Raw genomic sequence first — 22,656 nt, forward strand, 5'->3', positions numbered from 1 at the left:
ACAATAACCAAACAAAGTTGCATCATATCTTATCAAACTGTATACAATGAAGACCCTCTCCCAAAGACTTCAATAAACACATACTGTCTGAAACTAAACTTGTGCACAAGAAACATATATTAGCAAACATACCAACGGATACCAAGAAAAAATAGAATCAATTAGACTGCAAATAGGCTCTCTATGATGAGCATTTTCTTCTAACGTTCCTGCTAAAAGATTTCTCTACATTGTCCATCCCAAAGGCGGATTTGAGTGATAAGAGACTGTCCCTGAATGGAAATGCATTAAACGTGAAGCCCTGGAAGATCTTACACTTGTCAATACCAAGAAACTTACACCTGTTTGTTTCAGCATTGCAAGTAACCAGTTTGTCTTTATACCGTAGCAAAATATCACCATTCTTTCGATGCATTGGAGGCACTAGTGGACGTAAGGAAGAAAAAGGACCTAGTCTTCTCTGAATAGAAAAAAATTTGGTCCAATTGTCCATGCCATTGTCATTCTTCATCACCCATATGTCGATAAAATCTAGAAGAGAGGAATTCACCAAGGAAAGACACTCCTGTAGCACCCCCCAGTCCATAACAACCTAGGTCATAGTTCAGGTTCCAATTCACTACAATTGACTTCGGTGTCTGGATAACTCCAAAATCTTCACACCCCAAATGTAATGACACTTTGACCAAAAAAAAAAGTGTAATGACACAATGAGCAGCATAGTATCTGAAAAGTTTGCACCTGCGACGGTGAGCCAATGAAGAGAGCCATTGATTAATACATGTGAAGCCAGTGTAGAGGCTTCAAGTAGCATGCTTGGCACGTTACCAGTTGTTCTTCTCCAAGAATTGCTAGCTAGGGTAAACACTTGCATCTCATTCATGATGGTTTTAGTTGTACGCAACACGTAAAAAAAAACAGTAGCACCACCTTCCATTCCCTTTTAAACATATCGAAGCCGAATCCAGATAACATTTTACCAACCCTCCGACATGATTCAGGAATTACAAGGCTTGGGAGCTGATAGTGCTCTTCAGTAATAGGGTTAACTATGTGAATGGGGTCTAATGGAACCTTTTTGACGTCGAGACACATACAAGGCCATTGCACAAACCCATAACAATGAGTTCTACCCTTGAAATCGTCAACGATAGTTTCTTTACTAATCTTAATAAAAGGACGCATCTTAATAAAAGGACGCGCACAGCCTTCGTAGTACGTGTTCATCCTCATTGTCTTCCACAATATATAGAGCTGCTTGTTTCTACCTGGCAACATTAAAAAAGAACTTAGATGTGAAACTGGTCTGCGTGATACTAGAAAATATAGTATCAGAAGCTACATACGTTCCTGGATCGAAGGAGAGAACCAACGGGCAACCTTGAAAAGATATAATGGCAATGTCATGTGGTAATCTATCCATCACAGTAATGAAGATGTAGTGGCCAAAAGGGGCTTTGCCCAGAGGACCGTAGTTTTTTTCAAAAAAGTAAATGCAGTTTTCGGCTCTTTAATTTTAATTTCACACACGTCTTTTCAGCTCTTCTTCTCATCTGAATATCTCCCTATAACTAGGAGTGTAATAATTCTCTCTTCCTTTTTCATTTTTTGATAACACTTCCCCACTTCTGTTAGTTCATCTATTTACTGATTTTTTTTTACCCCTCTCACATTGCCTCTCGTATTGCATATCATTTTTTTTCTATTTTATTTCATGAATTTCGTGTAATTAACGAGAAGTTCCTTAAATACCTTTGCCATCTTTGAAATATCAGGTGATGAACTCGTTAATGAACTCAGTGATGAACCATTTATGAAGTCGATAATGAATAATCAGACGAAAATTTGATGATTGATGAGAAAGACTGAGAAATACTTGTTGTGATAATCAATTGAGTATTAAACTCAAAAATGTATTGAAGAAAGAATCAGAAGCTTCTTTCTTCATGCTTTCATGACTGACTTTTGGGAATGGCTTTGATACCATGTTGATTCAAGAAATGAGTATTCATCTTATTTATTGAGTTAAGTTTACATTACAGTCACGAATCTATTTATACTACTTATGCTTACAATCTTTCTCATATAACAGAATTCAGTTACAACTGTTTTCAATATCATGAACCGTTTTTCAAGGAAATATAAGCACGTATTTTCTATTCTCATCTAACAGAATTCAGTTACAACTGTTTTCAGATATCATGAACCCTTTTACAAGAAAATAGTTGAACCCTTTCAATGTAACCCTTCTTTCCTATTTCATTATTTTGTAATACTTTCCCGACACTATTACAACCACATCCTTTCTATTTATTCTCTATACCAAATCATTTCTATTTATTCTCTCTACTTTATTTTCAACTATTTATTCTCTATACCAAATCATTTCTATTTATTCTCTCTACTTTATTTGGAAAGTAGAAATTCCCCAATTAAAATTTTGAAGTGGAAAGAGCCCATTTAAAATTTTGAAGTGGAAAGAGTTTTGATAATTGGGAATTGTATAAATACAGTAATTTTTTCAATGAATTATCACTAGATTTAGCTTATTATACACCTCTGGATATTGGGACATTGTATATAGTGTTTGGTATATCACTACAGTTAACTTATTATACACCTCTGGGACATTGTATGTAGTGTTTTAATTGGTTTACTCCACTATCTCATGGCTAAATCAGTCACGCTGTGAAAGAACTCTCATGCTTGCTCAAACGCTCATCAACTCATGCTCGCTCATTTAATATCCTCAAACAGATTATTTCATTTGTTTACTCATGCAAGAAATCATTTGGCTCATTTAATATGCTCGCTCATTTAATATCCTCACTCACAGATTATTTAAACTTATATTTGTTTATCACGTGAAAAGCCATGGCAAGAAATGAGCATTTGGTATTTCCTGTTCATGTTGACTTCATTCACTTCATCTTTGAATCATGAAGCTGCAACATTCACAACTTTACCGTTGTAAACTGCTAACCAAAATCACATTCGATTAGTATCGTGATTCGCTTCCTCTTTTTGAAACTGTTCTTTTTTTAGGCAGACCATTTCATTATTTTGTCATTGTTTCAGACATAGATGTACATTCGGTTTGAGCTAAAAAAAAACTACTCTATCCAACTTGAAATCTATTCATGGCCTCACAATATATTTGCCCACTAATTCATCCCCTGCATCCTTGTTACACATAATGGAGTACTTGATCCTATTCCATGCATTACGCGCGTGCTTGAGCCTTGCAAAGAATTCATTGCTTCAAGTCTCATTTGATAGTTGGGGTGATTGGCAAAATTGGCGTTGTTCTTCCACCTCAACTGCAAAGTACTAAAACTCACTCTTGCGACTCAAAAGTTACAACACCAAAATTTGGGAAAGCATAACGTATCCTCTCATCTGTTCAAATTCTCTCTGCCCACAATCATTGTTTTCTGATCTTGTTTAGTTCAAACGGTTTGGTATTCATCTAAGCGAACAGAATCCACTAAAGAAACACTATTAAGTTTAATTAAAATCAATTCAGGTGTTTGGTAAAAGAACACACTTTTCCAGGAGATGGATACAAAGGAAAACGAGCAACGTAGTTGACATACTCAGTTCTGTTTCATTAGAATTTTAGAACAGGGGCACTTTTCAATTAGGCAGCAAGGGGTTCTTTGGAGCAGACTTCGGTTCGATGTTCTGCCCAGATGCCAAAAAGACCTGATCAGAAATCAAAAAGTAAAACTAAACTCTAATTGTGGACTACAATTGTTTCTGGACGTACTTGAACCCGACTTGCTCGAATATAACCAACTGTAATTGAGAGTTTGAGCTCATTGTCAATATAACCCAATTGAGATGAAAATACAAAAACAGAACAAATATAACCAACTTAATGAAGACCTGGTTGTCAATAAAGCATAGTCATTTGAGCTGATTCAGATATTAAGCAGTGAACCCGTGCAAATTGAGGATTTTCAATAAATGAAAAGGCAAAAATCAACAAAAGTTAGCGATCATAAGCTACCTCATTATGACAGATTTACTATTGGCTGTTTGGGAAGTTAAGTTAAAACCAAGAAAAGCTAAATCAAATCTCAATTCACATTGAGAGAATAACAGAGAGTTGTTTTTAAAAACAAAGATTTTTGCTTGCCGTAATTGCTTGACGTAAATCAAACAAAGACGCTTTTCCCCTCATCCACTAGTACACATATATCATTTACAGAGCCAAACAGTTCACTGTATAAATTGAGCATCTTTGCAATCGGTGGATGGAGATGAATTTGCTCATATACTAATTACTCAACCCTGTAAGCTCAGTTATTTTGTTAATACTTACACATGAATAGTAGACTTTTAACTACTAGGAACATACATAGACTCATAGATACCATCAATAACCAACTCCCGTGATTACATTGACCCTAGGTTACATTGACACAGGTAGGTGTGTCCGTATCGGACACGGATACGAATTGTCGGACACCGCAAAATATCAAAATTCGAGGTAAATTACATACAATATGTGTCCGACACGGACACAGGTCTACGTATCCGACACGGATTTTTTTCAAAATATGGCGTGTCCATGTAACCTAGATTTGACCCAATTCAGCAGCTAATCTATACATCTATCACGAGGTGTTGCTTCTAAGGTTTTTTTAGAAACAAAGATCTATGTAAACCTATTTTCTAGAATCAGACATATCTTGTTTACATCTTTACAACAATAAGGATTACATCTAAGTACAGAAACGAGGATAAACACGACTACCTGCTCCTTTGCCCGTTCATTTGACTCCGCAACCTTTTGCAGATTTTTAAGTTGTTTCCTAATGTCGTCTCAAAAGGATTCATAAGTTGTCCATGTAATGTATAGGTCTGTAACATGAAATAAAATGTAGTTATAAGTGAGACCGTCAGGAAAAACAATACAACAGATGACAGTAAGCGTGGACCACCTCTGAAAATAAAACTTCCAAGAGAAAGGGAAGGTCATACTGTATTCAAGATCGCCCTCGCATGGGAAGCCACTAAAAAAGTCATTGCCTATTTTGCAGGGCACCACTTACCCGCATGAAGATCTAAAAAATCCTGCAAGAAGTGTCAATTTGGTTAAATCCTAAAGGGTCCAATTAAATAGGCGTAGACTGCAGAGTTTACGAAGACAATACCATTGGTTCATCAAGCAGTGAAAAGTAAGCTTCTGCTGAAAAGGATATCAGAACTGGAAAGCTGTTTCTGATCAGATAGATCAAAGCTATGTTGTCCAAAACCTGACGCTTAACCATAAGTATAGGAATTCCCCACAAATCAGACACAGCAACCTACTTCAACAGGTAAGATCTTATTTCCTGGCACACTTTGAGACATGAAACAACAACGGCCATCTCCGAGAAATTCTGAAGCATTGTCCATGACCACAGTTAAGAAAGTCTTGCTTAGATTCTGTTCTTCCTCTTTCTTCTGCAAGAAACAAGTCGACGAATCTCCACAAATGAAATATACACCTTCTACTTTCTCTAACAGAATAGCAATTATATACACAAGGTTGTCTTTTCAGCAGACCTTGGTCCCTTTTGTCCTATCATAAACTACATAAATGTTGCACATCTTTGACGCAGGAGCTTGCTGCCAAACATATAATCTTTTTGAAAACTTCACTCCTGCAGTGCTTCCTTGCAACAGAAACAAAGGGCAGCAGCTGAGAATCAGTTGTTCATCCAAATCCTTAAGCTAGACCAATCAACAATGGAGACATAACCAAAGCTCAAAAGTAGGTCAGGATGCCTCTCTCTCTATCCTGTCGCGTTCCTGGACTATTGGCCCGAAAATACCCATCTTTTTCGACAAGATTTTAAGAGCCTCATGCCTGTTGGCAAGTTCCATAAGTACCTTGATTCTCCTAAATGAGACATTACTTGGCTTATGCCCCTTCTCAGCCATCTGCAAGAAACAGTTCTCAGCTTCTTCCAACTTCCCCACAAAGCAAATCAAACAACACATCAGAGACCAAAATATATGACCCAAACCCCTTCTCCACCATGTCCTTCCACAGCACCAGAGCCATCTGCACCTTCTCTTGCTTCTTAAACAATCTAATAAGAAACATACAAGACTGTGTATTCGGCAGACATCCAGCATCCATCATTCTCTCATACAAATTCCAGGAGCTGCCCAAGTCATTCGACCAATAAAAAATCCTAAAGAATAAGTTATAAGTTGTAGCATTTGGACTCAAACCCTTATGTACCATCTCATCCATCAAGTTATAAGCATCCATGACCCTCTTCGCTATGCAGAAATTCCTTATCACAGCATTATATGCAGCAGCATCAGGGTAACATCCATACTCCATCATCTCCTTCAACACGTCTCTCGCTTTATCCGGCTGACCAACCAACCCCAATCCACCGATAATGCTCGTGTACGTATAAACATCAGGAGTCATTCCGCATCTCTCATCTTCTCAACCACCTTTAACGCCTTATCAATTTCCCTATTCTTGCAATACACATCAACCAAACAATTATACGAAACCGCGTCAGGCTTAACCCCCAACTCCAACATCTCCTCAAAAAACCCTTCAGCCTCTTCCGAAGATTTCCATCCACATAAAAGTATATTAAAAGTCTGTAAATTAGGCTTAAAGTCCTTTTTCAAACAATGATACACATTCCTAGCATCACTCATACTCTTCTCTTGACACAAAGTTCTCAACAGCCCGTTATAACAACTAGTATCGTATACCAAAACCATCTTCCTAAACCTCCTAAAACTCTCTACAGTTTTCCTAACAGAACAAACTTTAGCAACTCTAGCTAAAACCACCTGTAACGTTCGCGTAGTAATCAAACTTTTATCCTTTTTACGCATTTCCACTAAAACCTCCCACATTTGATCGAATTTACGGTTTCTACCTAGAATATAAAGCAATGTATCATATGAATATGATGTATGAAAAAACTCACTTTTTTTAGCAGTGTAGTTAAAAAAATCAAGTGCTTGTAAAGGGTTAGCATGACTGAATCTTACCCTTTTTAAGACCCCATCAATTAACGAGTTTGATAAGTAGATTTGAGTTGACTTGAGTGAGTCTTTCAAGTTTTGAGTTGACTCAGAACTGTTGACTATGTGGAATATTGTTTCTATGTTTTTTTCTTCTTCATTTTTGGGTGTGTCAAGTGTGGAGAAGAAATGAGTGATGGAGTTGAAAGTTTGAGGATTGCAAATTTTTGGCGATTGAACGAAATAGGATTTCAGGAGAATCATTTTTCTCTTTTTTACACTTATCTGGTTTGAGGGGTTTAGGGTTTATAACAACTCAAATCTCGAATATATCGGACAAAATTTCATAATTCGGCACATTCATATATTTCAGGGATTGGCAGCATTGATATTTTTGAATTCATTGGGTTATGAACAATGTAAGTGTCTAATAATCGTATAATTATAGAGTTATTCAAATTTATGATGTTGGAGACAAAGGCCAAAGGGTTGTGTCAGGATTTCTGTATTACATGCTGCGAAAACAAATTGTTTTGAGAAACGCTGGTCACAAATAAGATCGAGTCATGTTGCTATTAAGATAGGGATGGCGGTATTCACCACATCAATTTATGGGATTGGCACCCCTTTGGCAAAAGAGTAGAACAATAATGGTTATTCATTATATGTTTTTTACACCAACATGCCCGATAGTTTCACGGCATTGCATTGTAGCAAGATTGCACATTCCACGGTATCGAGTTGTCGCAAGATCGTATAATCCACGACATCGGGTTGCTGTAAGATTCCATATCCCACACGGGCAAGTGCCGACTAGCAAAGTCGGTAAAACCTTTGGGTGATGATACTAGAAGTCTGGGGCTCGAACCCGCCAAAGATAAAAAGTTTCGATCTCATTTAAAAGCGGACTTTTAATTAAATTTATAAATATATATATGCCAATTAAATATATATATATATATATATATATATATCCGTTGGTTCCGTTCAAGCCATAGAAAATACTATGATAAAATGGCATGGAACTATTTACTATGAATTTACCACAGCTTGTCCTGAATATACAAAATATGAAATTTCTCCTTAGATTCCGAAAGAGTAAGAGTTTTGATATATCAAAAGGTCTCTGTTTGTGGATTCGGACCAAATATACTAAAGGATAAGTTTCATATTCTATTTTATAAAATTGATTTGTTTGATAATATGTGTAATCCATTATAAAACAAAATCCATTTCTGACACTGTGGGAGATTCCCTAGCTTTCTGTGTATAAATACCATGTGGCATTTGTTGATTAGATATACGAATCTCTTCTACTGATTGATTATACTGAGATAAAGATTCAGTTTTTGAAACTGAATGCCTAGAAGATTGTGGTATGGAGATTTTATAAGAAGACCTCGAAGACAAACTTCTACTAACAAAAGGTTTCTTAAAATTTAATATAACTTCACCTTCAGTTGATTGAATTATTTGATCTAAATCATTATTAATGATTGGCTGTGGTTGAACAGCGTTTCTACAGATCCATGAATCAGGAAATTGAATTTCACTCCAAGAAATCATCCTTGGTGTTGCTACATTAGAAGTTAAAAGATTTGTATCGATTAACACAGTTTTACCTGGTGTAGATTTATTCCGTGCATTAGGAGTTAAAGTTTGTAACACCTTATAGTGAATTCTGTAGGTAATTCCAATCACCTCACATCTAGGTAAAAAGTTATTTCCTTTAGCCTGAATTTGTAATGATAAAGAATCATAAAGATTTCTATCCGATAAAGATAAACTTAAATTAGGATAGACATCAAAGTAGACTGGTCCATGACAAAGACTAGTTTCTATTGCTCCCATGAGAGACGATAAATAGTCGAGACACCTAGCATCTCTGAGAGTTGCTTGAATACAAGCATTCATACCCAAAAAGGTCAAAGGTCTGAAAGCAACCTATATTAATCCTACATGAATAAATTTATAATTTTTCACATAAGGATATAAATCACGAGGACTTGATAGATGCAAATTATTACTCATGGAATGTAAACTAATAGTTTGTTCTATAGTTTTTATAGCAATTTTACTGGTCATTTTCAATCCAGTTACCATATCTATATATGGTTTTGGGATCCATATTAGGAATCGTCCATTTATTCATTTTGTCCTGTGTGTCGAGATCATATTCGATTAATTCTGTGTTCTTAATTGAACTCAGATCATCATTTGATGACTGTGCCATGGGGGTTGAGGTGTTAGTGCAATAACATGTAGAGTATAATGAATTATAATCATACCAAACAGTATTAAAACTATTCATGATGCAATCATTGATACATCGTCTTCTTCTCCAAATATTATAAACAGTACAATCAAAATTAAGTCTTTAGTGTTTATATTAAGTAAAACCACGTATGTCAACGCTTTACGGGGAGCAAACGGCCTAAAACGCATTTCCTGCTAAACGGCACTGTATATACCCTATGCGACTTGGGTGACGTCCCAGAGTTACCAATATAAATGTAAAGAAACAATAATGACCTATTGCTTATGCAAATAGTCTTATATCAACAAGAATGAAATTAAGTTATCCTAACTTCATCTCTAACAATATATTATTCATAATACTGGAAAAGAAGAGTCAACATTATTTTAGGATCCAGGCAGACATTCTTGTGGTCGGAAAACCGTTCCTTTAGCAAGTAGTCCTAAAGAGTAACCCTCATACACTTTTTCCTTAATCATACTAATATCTCTTACTTACATCTTTCTTATGAAATAAAACAATTAAATATAATTGTAAGACATTTCCTCACCGTTAATGCACTAACCTCAATTTAAACTGTCATGGCTCTGATACCAAACAAAAAGAGAGATCAAGTAAAACACCTGATTAATGCGGAAGTGATTAGTCAGCAGCAAGAACACTTGTAAACAAACTAAACTTTCATATTTTGTATATTCAGGACAAGCTGTGGTAAATTCACAGTAAACAGTTCCATGCCATTTCATCATAGTATTTTCTATGGATTGAACCAACGGAGTAGCCATGAATGTTCTGTTATTGGTTCCTACTTCCAAAGATACCTCTGTACTGATGGTGATGGATTTAATAAATCTCATCTCTAACAATTCATCAATTAAATACATATCTCCAATATGAAAATATTGCCAAAATGTGGCAGGAAGGAGAATATGGAGATTTGGATGCATACTATGGGTGCCTTCAGTGATATAGGCAATACCTTTAATAATTAAAGGACAAATTCCCAAAACTATTAACATGCTGCAAGCAAAATGTGATAGCATGGAAGCTATCTTACAGATGAACGGGTTGACTATTAATGTCTTAACCTATGATCAACAGTTGTCTTAGATCTTATAGATTCTATTAATAACCCTAACACTAAGCTGAAGTTAATTAAAATTTGCTTTAAAGCAGTAAAGGATAATATTGTTGATCCTTCTAAAGGTTACAATCTTAAAGAAGTTTTTGATCACCTAGGACAGAATAAATCTAGTTCTTCAAAATCTCTAGTTTCTCATGACCTAAATAATGAGGTCCAGAATCTTAAAAAGGAGATTCTTCAATTAAAGCAAAGAGTGTTTCAGGTTGAGAAACACCAATTCAAGGAAGTTATTACAGAAAAGTCAGACAATGACTTCCAACACTGCAATTTTATTTTCTCCATATTTTCTAGGAAATGGAATATTTTTATAACTTTGATTATTAACAAAGAATATATTCTTACTGATTATATTGCTTTAGTTGACAATGGTGCAGATATGAATTGCATCCAAGAAAGATTAATTCCTCAAAAATACTTTGAAACTACTACTCAAACTATGACCAATGCTAGTGGTAGTAAAATAGCTATTTAGTATAAACTTACTAAGGTTACTATTAGTAATAATGAGGTTAATATACCTCTATCCTTTTTATTAATAAAATATCTTACCCAGCAAATTATACTGGGAACCCCTTTTTTAAATATCATCCTTCCTATTAATAAAATTGATAATTATGGTATTTACACTAACTTCGAGAATCACCCTTTGGTTTTCGAATTTATTTCTTCTTCTTTGCAGGAACCGAAGAACCAAGATTGTAAAATATAATTCACGAAATGATGAGTTCCATGAGTATCCAAATATTTTGGAAACGACATACTCTTCATTATTCAGAGAATATTTCTCCGGGATTATATCTTATACATCTAAGACATAATTTAATGTCTTTTGCAAAATCCAAAATGCTCCAATTTGGTTCATTAGAAAATCCATTATATGGACAGCGCTCAGAGCAACCACCAGTGGCCTCTAAATCCTTATAGGATACTGCTGATGTTGAAATTATCAACAACTTTGAGGACAATTTAGGCCTCCCTAACTGGGATAATTCCCAGGAGTCTGTTAGTAAACCTGGCATCACCAACAAGGGTAAAACCTTGGAGTCTAATTATATCAGCACCATTGCAAGTTCTTCGCATTTTCTTTCTAGAAAGTCTAACAGTATTGGTAAAAGAAAAGTACGATTTGATAATCTAGAGTTACCTTATGTCTATGATAACAGACATAAGTTCTTTACATATCAGAAGTTTCACAGCTTTCAGAAGTCCATTTTGGACAATGTTATCAATTCTTTTGACCATAACAATAAAAAGAGCCTTCTCTAGATTCTCAAGATTACTGCTAAATATTTTAGCAAGATGAATCAGAATTCAATCAAGCCTTGGTCTAACTTCCAAAAGAGGTATAATAAAGTCAGTGAGTTAAAGAGATCTCTTGATTGTGTTTCTTGGAGTACTCTCTCAAGAGACTTTTCAGAATCCTTTTGGAATAAGGTCAATATATATATATATAGGGGCTGGCTAACTTGACAGCTTAAAATGACAGCCCATCTTAACAGCTCATCACGTCCATTCGATTATACCCGATCCAACGTCCAGATCTTGCACTAATTTCACAAAGCAAATATGAGAGGGTACAATAGTCATTTTATTTTTCTTTCACAAATTAGATTAGAAAATTGGATAAAAACTGGCCTCTTTCTTCTTCCTCATCCTCTTTTCTCTCTCCTCACTATTGGGGACACCCACCACCAAGTTTTCGAGAGAAACCCACTACCATGTTTTTTCATGAAAAACTCTGCACTGAAACTTAATGGAACCGGTTAACCCACAATCAAATCTTAAGAATCAAAAGGAAAATATAATTAAAGTTGAATCCTTGAAACCCAACTCAATCAAGTTTGAAGAACTCATTTGAAAATTGATTACCTCCTCTTTCAACAATAGAATCAAAGAGATACAAAAACTCACCAAGATTCTCAACTCAACCATCCATATCTTTAATTCCTTCCAATGGTTTACATAAAAAATGTGTCATAACTATATAAGGTATTTCTTTATCAATGATTCAATGGAAGTCAAAGAATTCACTTCAACAGATAACCGATCACCCACTTCATATTTATGAGGATAACTCCAAGGTAAATTAAACCCATCTCCAAATTGAAGAATTATACACAAATCAATACCCAACTATAAAATTTTATGCAGAGATGGCTTTTGTTAGGAGGGAAGAAGAATGGGGTCGTGGATTTTTTGTTTTTTTTTTTTTTTTTGTGAATAGAAAGTCAAATGACCATTGTACCCTCTCTTATTTGGGGTATGAACAATCACTGTTCATACCCCAATATGAGCTATGAACACTCATTGTTCATATGAACATTCATTGTTCATACATATTTGGGGTATGAACAATCCATGTTCATACCTCACTATATAAGCTGTGTACAACACTATATATGAGAAAGTTTACCATTTTGTACGCGTGTGGAAGACTACCAAAATGGTTAGATCTAATCTCGACCGCCCGATCTAAAATAAATGAGATGATCTAATCTCAACCGTTTACCAAAACAAAAATAAAGATGATATTATTATCGGGAAAAATCACTCCTCTCAACCGCAAAACAAGGGGTATCTCAAATTAACCATTCTTTGTTCATACCACGGTCATGAGCTATGAACATTTTTGTTCATATCACAATTGAACTATGAACAGTGAGTGTTCATAGTCCATACCGCATTATTATAAACAATCAATGTTCATAGTCATGAGCTATGAATATTTTTGTGCATACTACAATTGGACTATGAACAATGATTGTTCATAAGACGCATAATATGGACTATGAACACTCATTGTTCATAGCTATGTTTCATAGTTCATAGCTATGGACAATGAGTGTTCATAGCTATGTTCATAGTTCATAGCTATGGACAATGAGTGTTCATATTTATAACTATGAACAATCAATATTCATAGTCCAATTGTGATATGAACAAAGAATGTTTATAGCCCATAATATGATTAACTCTTAATATCACTGTTCATAGTCCAATTGTGGTAACTCTTAATATGATTAACTCAAAACCAAAACTGAAAACTTTAATACAAACTACCAGCCTTTATATAGGCGAAATACCCTAATTTCCACAAAACTCAAAATTTTCCAAAAATGGAAAGTTTTTGGATAACCATATATTAAGAAACTACTAATCAAAATAGAATTAACCCAATTGACCAAATCGAAAACGGAATCTCCTATCAAAAGATATAGCAAAAACAAAACTTTCCTAAAACGGCAAAAACATGATTTTGACGGCCTAAATGATGGATTTAGGGACCGAGAGGGTGGTGCCCACAACAAAGTTGTGGGTTATGCTTATTTTGACATTTTCAATCAAATATGGGCACGTCCATGTCTTTCCGACTTTGTTACCCGCTTTTCCAGTTCATTGACGTATGTCAACTTCATTGACATACACATCATATGCCAACTTCATTGACATCATTGTCAAATCAGATTGCATCAACTATGAACACTGAATGTTCATAGTCTAACAAAATATGAACATTCAATGTTCATAATCCACTAGGAGTATGAACACTTGAATGTTCATAGTCCAACAAGAGTATGAACATTAAGTGTTCATTGTTGATTTTGTGATTTCTTCATTGGGTTCATAAACAATGGGAATTGGTGGCACCGTTACATTTTCTCTTTCGGGTTTGGGTGCTTAATCCTCCTCGTGGTAATGCGATATATGGTCTTTTGTTTTCTTCCCGAACTTGCGGTGTCCCTGTAAGTGAGGTCCCTCTCACCATCACTTTGTTTATCGACATTTTTGTATCTTTGATACATTTAATAAAATTCTCCTTTCCAAAAAAAAAAAAAAAGAGATAAGATCTAGGAAATAATCTACCCGGTATAGCAATAATTAAATAAGAAAACGATGAATGTTGTATCTCTAAGAACAACATAAACTTTCAAGGGAATATTAAATGAAGCACTTTTAGGTTTAACTAATATTCATATTATTGTATGTTTGGAGAATTAGAGCATTGCTTAGAAGTTTCGTTCTAAACTTTGTGCTTTATATTTAGCATTTGTTTTATACTAGTTTGGAATAGATGGCGGCATTCAGATCATATAATCTCTGCTACACCGAGAATTATTCCACTAAGTTGCTTTCGGTTCCTAGCATATGTAGTAGAGAAACAAGAATTGATGTTTCCTTCTTTGAATTACTTTTTGGGAACATGCATTACAAAATTATATATAACTCACCCGAGCATCAAGAAATGTACAAACAGCCTCAAGTGCAACCTCAAGAGCTCTAAACTCAAAAGGCAAATAATCCGGGGACTAATTTAATTCCCAAACACATTATCAAAACTCCTCTAGTTCTTTTCGCGGATAACATCATTACCGCCATCAGATTGCCAAACTTCCCCAACACCAAATTTATGTCCATTTCCCTATATATTGCACATATCTAATGATCATCAATACTTCATCTGGTGTCCTTACCAAGTAGTATTTACGATATATTCCGAGTCTGTTATCATAAGCTCTTGGCCTACCTTCTTCTCCAATTTGGTGTATCATCGTTTTTTGAAAGTATAAAACTGGTTTTTGTGTGGTGGTACCAATGATTTGAATTGGACCATTATTAGGACATTCAAGATCGTAAACTTCAAAAGTCCCCCAATGTAAAAGAGCATAAATCTTGTTTTTATAGCAAGTCGCTTGTACTATTATATTAGAACAAGTTTCAAACATAGTCCATTCACTCCATTCCTCATCACTCAATTTGCTGAAATATAAAGCATTCACTCCCACAAAAGTTACGAAAACCACATAATCATCACTACAATTCGAACTTGAGGATACCATAACCTTGTTTACACATGTTGCAATATCATCCGAAAGTGATGGTAATGAAATCTGGCCTCTGTCCGCCAGATTCCATAGATAAATATCGCCGAAATACTATCCAATAATATCACTAGTCCATTAAAAGACCCAAAACACATTGTTGGTGAATATATGGCAGATGAAATTTGTATGAATTATCGGTAGGAGAGAAACCGTATAAATTACCTATATCACTGAATCTGACACTCATTTGAAGCCCGGTAGCATTATCTTGCGGACAAAAGTAACGACCTTTCTCAATAGCTATGAACATTATCAAAACTCCCTCTAGTTCTTTTCGTGATGACTATGAACATAAATTGTTCATTGCTCATGACTATGAACATTCTTTGTTTTTGAAGAATGATGGATTTTTGAAGGCCTAAATGATTTTGAAGGCCTAAATGATGGATTTAGGGACCGAGAGGGTGGTGCCCACAACAAAGCTGTGGGTTATGCTTATTTTGACATTTCCAATCAAATATGGGCACGTCCATGTCTTTTCCGACTTTGTTACCCGCTTTTCGGTTCATTGACGTATGTCAACTTCATTGACATACACATCATATGCCAACTTCATTGACATCATTGGCAAATCAGATTGCATCAACTATGAACACCTGAATGTTCATAGTCTAACAAGAGTATGAACATTCAATGTTCATAGTCCACTAGAGTATGAACACATTTGAATGTTCATAGTCCAACAAGAGTATGAACATTAAGTGTTCATTGTTGATTTTGGCGATTTCTTCATTGGGTTCATAAACAATGAGAATTGGTGGCACTTCGTTACATTTTCTTTTTAGGGTTTGGGTGCTTAATCCTCCTTGTATTCGTGGAGGCATGTTTAAAATGACGGTCCTTCCACAATCGTAAGCTCCCAAAAACTGGATAGTCAATTTAAAATTCAAACAATTCAAAAAAATTGGAACGAAGTGCCACCACGTTTCTGAATGATGTCAATTTTTGAATTGTTTGAATTTTTTGAATTGTTTGAATTGCTAATTAGAAATCATTGGTGTTTTTTTTCTAATTGTAAGAATTATAAAACTATCCAATTTTTTGGGAGCTTACACCAATGATTTCTACAACCTAGGATCAGCTGCCTCATGCCATTTTTCTAGTATCAATTATCCGACATAAAAAAAAACCGAAATCATTGGTGTAAGCTCCCAAAAAATTGGATAGTTTTATAATTCTTACAATTAGAAAAAAAAAAAACCCAAAAAAATAAGGTAAGAACATAACCAACGGTCCTTCCACACTCAACAAGCATGTCATTCCACACTCTTGTTTTTTAATTTTTCTGGACAATTTCTGGAGTCGTGCTTAGCAATCTTATTACAAGATTTACACATTCTTCCTGGATTCTCTAAGGCTTCCTCCCTGGGGCCTTTCATTCTCTCCGTTTTCTTCTTCCTCCCCTTCGTTTGAGAAATGTTGGGATTTAAAACCAAGAGCTGAAAAGAAGATTTAAGAGTTAAAATCAAATAAGATTTTTATCATTGCAAAGATAAAAAAAACAAACTAAATAAATTACCTGTGAGGTATCAACTATAGGCTCTTCAACTGGAGGTGCTTCATTATTCATTGCATCCGTTTTGTTGATAGTTTCCTTAAGCTCCGAAACTCCAATAGACATTTCACTCATCTTCTGAATAAAATATGCATATGTCTCAACACTAGTTGATGCATCATAAGCCAATTGAGTAGCAACCTTGATACAATGGGCAACTCTTAATGGCTCATGGTCTTCATGACCGCCACTAGTCCACCATCAAACACCGCTCTGTATCGTTTGCCTTTTCGTCCACCGTTTCAAAATAAAATGATCTCGGAATCTCTTGATGTCATAACGCTGAAAAACTTTAAAATATGAGCACAAAGTAATCCTTGAACTGAAAATTCTTACATTCACAGTCACCCTCCAAAGTTCCTCTATTAAAAGCCACTTTCCAAATTGAAGTTTGCTTAATGTCTCTTGTCTTCATGTATAAATTCTGTTCCATGTATGTCTATCTCTTCTCCAACAATTCTATACTTCATCTTAGCCTTTTCTAAATGTTTCTTGAATTTATTGAAAGCACTAATGGTATAAACTTTACCTGCATGCTTGAGGAGGAAAGCATCCTTAGCCACAATGCGAGAAGTATGTTTGACGGTAATCGATTCCCTTTCATTCCCCGGCTATCGATTCCAAAGACCTCTCATTACCATGGACAAATTCCATAAGTGTAGTCGTCGAACTAACTAATTGATCATAATGAGAATTCATTGATTCACTTAGCCGGTCGTATGCATACCGAAAAAAAATGTCATTGTGATAAGCCGGAACCCAAGGCGCACGGTTTTATATATTTTCATCAACCAAGTATTTTCGGTCAAGTTATACTTCAACATGAGTGCGCAGACCACCCGCTTTCAAAATCAACAATCCTATATGACTTCCAAATAATATATGTAAGCTCTGAACACAAAGCATCGAGCCTATGGTAAACAAATGACAACTTCTCGAAAATTTATGCATAATGTGCCAAAGACAAAATCGATGTCGAATAGTAGGAAAAACTCTTCTAACTAGCTGCAGTCATCGCTAAATCTTTGGTCAATAAGTATTGAAGTTGGTGGGCGACCACCCATAGCTGCAAGCCATGTCTAAAACAACCACACAAATGTCTCTTCGTCCTCATCATCAAGTAGCAGGGCACAACCAAACTGAATGGACTGCATGTGGTGGTTGACTCCAGTAAAAGGGGCAAACGGCATACCGTAAACATTAGTTCTATATGTTGTATCAAAAGATACGACATCCCCAAAGTACTCATATTGGACACGGGACCTTCCATCAACCCAAAAGAAATTTACTACTACACCTTTTGTATCTAATTGAACGCATAGTAGAACCGAGGATTTTCAGCACTCTTTTTGCCTAAAATAGTAAAAGCACGGCTGTTGCATCATTATCTTTAGGCATTTTTCTCGTCAAACCATAATGGTGGTTCCAACAATGCTTTCTCCGAAACCCAATCTCATCCCCATGGAAAACGTCTGCCACTTTCCCTACTAGGTATACCGTTGTCATGAAAAACCTCTGTCAAACTCTTTGCAGCTTCAGGCATATTTTTGTTACCTTTCATATATTGTCTCTTTGACGGAGTGACGAAACCATGGCTATGGCGATTTTCAGCCAAACTCACATCATATATATCTTCAAGTTTTCTTTTTGTAACTCGCATTCTAGCTTGGCAACCACATCTAATAGTCGAAGTACTTCTCGAAGCTACACCTTCAATTTCTTCTTTCTTGTTATGGACCCCCTCGCGTGAGCAAACCAATAGACAACTAGAAAGCAATTCCACACCCGTTTGTTTTTTATCTGTAGTCCGAACACGAATCTCAAATCCCTCCTGTTTACCAAACTCTCTGTAGTAAGTCTTTGCTTTATCAACACTATTAAATTTCATACCTAAGTGTGGAGCAACTAATTTATTAACGTCATTACTTTGAGAATCAGTACAACAAGAAGAAGTGCCAACAAAAGCTCTAACATTTTCTTCCATTTCTAGCAAAAAAAGAAACAGAGAAAATATCAAATGACGCAAAATAGATATTAATGACTCCCATATATTAAATTGACAATTTTAACGTCTATTCTAATTAGCAAAAAACGATTATGGTATAGAAGAGGGCTATAGAGCAATTCTTCGAGAACAAACAACTAAGAATTCTAATTCAAAAAGGAAGCACTTAAGTTCAAAAGGACAATATCAAAGCAAAGAATATTAACTTCTTACAAATCGGAAAACCAAAAGAACGATAAAATAAGATTAACTTACCTTGGTTTCTGAGAGATGGCTAATTCAAAAAAAAATAGTATAGTGATTTTTTTGAAAAAGAAAGATAATGAGCTCCAATTGAATAGTCGGGTGATCTTTTGTTGGGTTTATCTGTAGAGAGTGAGTGAGGAAGAGAGAGGAAGAAGAAGTCTCGAGTGTTTTGTTGGGTTTTGTTTTTTTATGAATAGAAAATCAAAATGACCATTATACCCACCCTGAATTCTTTGTTTGATAAGGAATAGTTCTTGGGCGTTGGATGGGTTGTGATCAAACGGACGTGGACGCTGTCAAGATAAAAACATCAATTGAATTGTCATCAAGGTAGCCAGCCCCATATATATATATATACACACACACAAGGGAGTTGCCGCGAATGATTTTTTTGTTATTTTCTTTTTTATTTCAAATTTTGAACACACACAACATACGGATACCTCATTTTATTATTTAGAGTTTCTTTATACATTCCAAGAACAACACCAAAACCATGACAAAAAAAAGTACAATCGAGGTATATTTTTGCTATCTCGCGGCAAAACGCTATAAGAAAAACTTGTAATCAAAGTAATGAAGAAAAGTTTTGATAATTAACACAAGCAAATACTCTATTTTGGTGAACACAACTATCTCGCGGCAATTGATTTTTTTTTTTTATGGTGGCTATAAAAAAAAAATTTTAACAAAAAGGGCCCACGATAACAACTTTCCTTAGATTTGTCATCTCGCGACAACTCCTTGTTGTGGGCATTACCTTTTCGAGGAAACTTCTTGCTGTGGGTGATTTATTTATTTATTTATTCAAATTTAAATTGTTATGTGCGCTTTGTTGTCAAAGTTTACAAGATTGAGCGATGAACGAGGTTTTAGATGCCACAAGTTGAGCGCCAGAGTTTTTTCCTTTGGCATTTTTTTTGTTTGATTATTTTATGTCTAAAGAACTAGATTTAATAGGAATTAGAAAATGAGGTGCTTGTTTGATTAAAAAAAAAAGGGAAGTACAACAATTTATATGATTAATGGAGGGGTGCCAATCCCATTAGTTGGGGTGTCAATACCGCCGCCCTATAACTATATATTATCATGCCATGGACTCACTTCTGGTATATGTTCAGCATATGACTAACTCCAGGTTGCAACTCATGGTGTTAGATGTGTTGGAAGAGGCGAGTAGAGACACCAGCAAAAGCAATGGAGGCTAAATCTAAGAAGAGGCAAATGGTAGGTTATGGTAAGGAGATGGAAGGTCCGTGTAACAGACTTACAACACCCCTACATGGTCTTTAGTTTATTTCAGTTTTCTAGCTTTACCCCGCCCCATAACTTAGGCCAATTAGCTTTACCCCCCTTGTTCTTTTAGCTAGAGGTTCTCCCACCCCCCAAGCCCACACCACATCCAAGTCAACCATGCTTGACTGTTATCTTTTTAGTCAATTCATGTAAAAAGACTTCATTGCCCTTTGCCTTTTAATAGTTTTCTAGCTTTAGCCCCCAAGAACTTAGGCCAATTAACTTTACCCCCCTCGGTTCTTTCATCTAGAGGTTTACCCCCAGAACTTAGGCCAATTAGCTTTACCCCCGGTTCTTTCATCTAGAGATTTACCCCCAAGACCCAATCCATCACATTGATTGAGAGTTTGACCGTGATGTTTTTGGTCAAGACAAATGAAAAGACTCTAATGCCTTTTTCTAGGTATAATTATATAAATACCCTGTGACTTTGGCAAAGACAAAATTGGAATTCAAATCATCTAGGACACATATCACGATCTTGTGAACTCTATCCGATGGCTACCATCAATCCTTATCAGATGACATCCACACCCTTAACATTATGAAATTACATAATTACCTTCATGGTTGTTAAAAGCTACATGTATGCTAGGAGAAAACCAACCGTAAAAGGACAATGAAGTCTTTTTATGTGGTAGTGGTGTATGACTTGGAGAAGATAATGTTACAGTGATGGTAGTAGTGTAATTTCATAATGTTAAGGGTGTGGATGTCATTTGATAAGGATTGGTGGTAGCCGTCGGATAGAGTTCACAAGATCATGACATGTGTCCTAGATGATTTGAATTTGAATTTTGTCTTTGCCAAAATCACAAGATATTTATGTAATTATACCTAGAAAAAGGTATTAGAGTCTTTTCATTTGTCTTGACAAAAAACATCACGGTCAAACTCAGTTAACTTAGATGTGTTGTGGTCTTAGGGAGTAAACCTCTAGATGAAAGAACTGGGAGGGTAAAGGTAATTGGCCTAAGTTCTAGGGGGTAAAGCTAGAAAACTATTAAAAGGGCAAAAGGCAATGAAGTCTTTTTACATGCATTAACCAAAAAGATAACTGTCAAGCATGGTTGACTTGGATGTGGTGTGGTCTTTGGGGGGGGGGGGAGGGGGGTGTAAAGAAAACTAAGTTTATTTTGGCATAAGAAATTTGAAGTTTTGAACTGTTGTTATCTTTTCTAGCTTCAACATGATCTAATGCTAAAACTTGATATTCTTACGCCCTTGCCTAGTTCAATGAAGAGAAAATATTATGAACTAAACCACTCTTCGTTACCTTATGGAGGTTTCTGTGATAGGACGAAAAGGGGTAAGCACTTAACCACACATATTACAATAGTCTATAGTCTATTCAAGTCTACCCCGAGGATATCCTCATAGAGATGAGATCTGAAACAGTTGGATGTTGGATGTGTGATCCAACGGTCCGAAAATAAAAAACAAACTCACATTCTCTCTCTTTCTTTTTGTTTTTGATTTTCGGACTATTGAATCACACATCCAACGGTCTCGGAACCTCATTCCCATGAGAATATTTTCGTGGTAGCCCAGGCCAAAAAGGTTCATGAGATTTATGACTGCCCCTGCAGTACTGTCATATGAAATTATGTCATCTAATTTAGCATGTTGGTGACTTGGGATGGAGGAAGAACAAATGAGAAAAAATAAAAATAAAAAAGCATCTGTAAATTTCAATTTATAAGCACTTTAGTCTAAAATCTTAAAAGTGGGGTTAGTTTTAGAAAATCGACATCGATTTCCCTATTCTTACAATACACATCAACCAAACAATTATATGAAACCACCTCCGGATTAACCCCAACTCCAAAAAAAAATCATAAGTTGTACATGTAAACAAAAAACAAAATGTAATAATAATAATAATAAATAAATAATATAAAGTAGGTGCAGATTTCTGGCACTTTAGTCTAAAATCAATGGGTTTAGTTTTAGAAAATGGATCAGCGAAAGTGCAAAACCAATGGGTTGGATGGGTCCCGTCCCCAAGAGAATCCGACCTTTTGGGATTATGGCGCCCGGACATGTTAATGTAAGGCCACCTCCGGCTTCGAGAGTACTATCCAACCCATTGGAGTGAACATTACTAGAGTGGAATCGTTTATTAATGCCAGCATCACGTGTCTGTTAGCTGCTTAATAAACCCATTAACCACTTTTTGGTTGCATGTTATGGTGGGGTAGAGTGGGTAGACTAGTGATAATAAACCCAGTACAGCATGAGGGAGAACGAGTGTTTGAGCCAGGTGGAAATAGA

At 35.6% G+C, this 22,656-nt stretch overlaps 1 protein-coding gene, 1 long non-coding RNA gene and 1 pseudogene across 3 annotated transcripts; all 3 read right to left on the bottom strand.

Moving 5' to 3' along the window:
• Positions 1-6: 6 nt before the first annotated feature.
• Positions 7-2,027, bottom strand: LOC147508397 (uncharacterized). The gene is made up of 2 exons (XR_015216360.1): positions 1,753-2,027; positions 7-1,268 (listed from the first exon to the last, which is right to left on the bottom strand). It is a non-coding gene; the product is annotated as an uncharacterized LOC147508397 (long non-coding RNA).
• Positions 2,028-4,260: 2,233 nt separating this feature from the next.
• LOC147508398 (putative pentatricopeptide repeat-containing protein At1g02420 pseudogene) lies at positions 4,261-7,442 on the bottom strand (annotated as a pseudogene). Its single transcript, XR_015218051.1, has 3 exons — positions 5,163-7,442; positions 4,990-5,082; positions 4,261-4,869 (listed from the first exon to the last, which is right to left on the bottom strand). The product of XR_015218051.1 is annotated as a putative pentatricopeptide repeat-containing protein At1g02420 pseudogene (transcript).
• A 10,846-nt stretch (positions 7,443-18,288) lies between these two features.
• On the bottom strand, positions 18,289-18,819 carry LOC147508399 (protein FAR1-RELATED SEQUENCE 11-like). The gene has a single exon (XM_086597087.1). It carries the CDS (start codon positions 18,817-18,819, stop codon positions 18,289-18,291), a length of 531 nt encoding a protein of 176 aa, XP_086453213.1.
• Between the last annotated feature and the right edge of the window lie 3,837 nt (positions 18,820-22,656).

The sequence above is a fragment of the Coptis chinensis genome, chromosome 3, assembly GCF_015680905.1.
Source record: "Coptis chinensis isolate HL-2020 chromosome 3, ASM1568090v1, whole genome shotgun sequence".
Lineage (NCBI taxonomy): Eukaryota > Viridiplantae > Streptophyta > Magnoliopsida > Ranunculales > Ranunculaceae > Coptis > Coptis chinensis.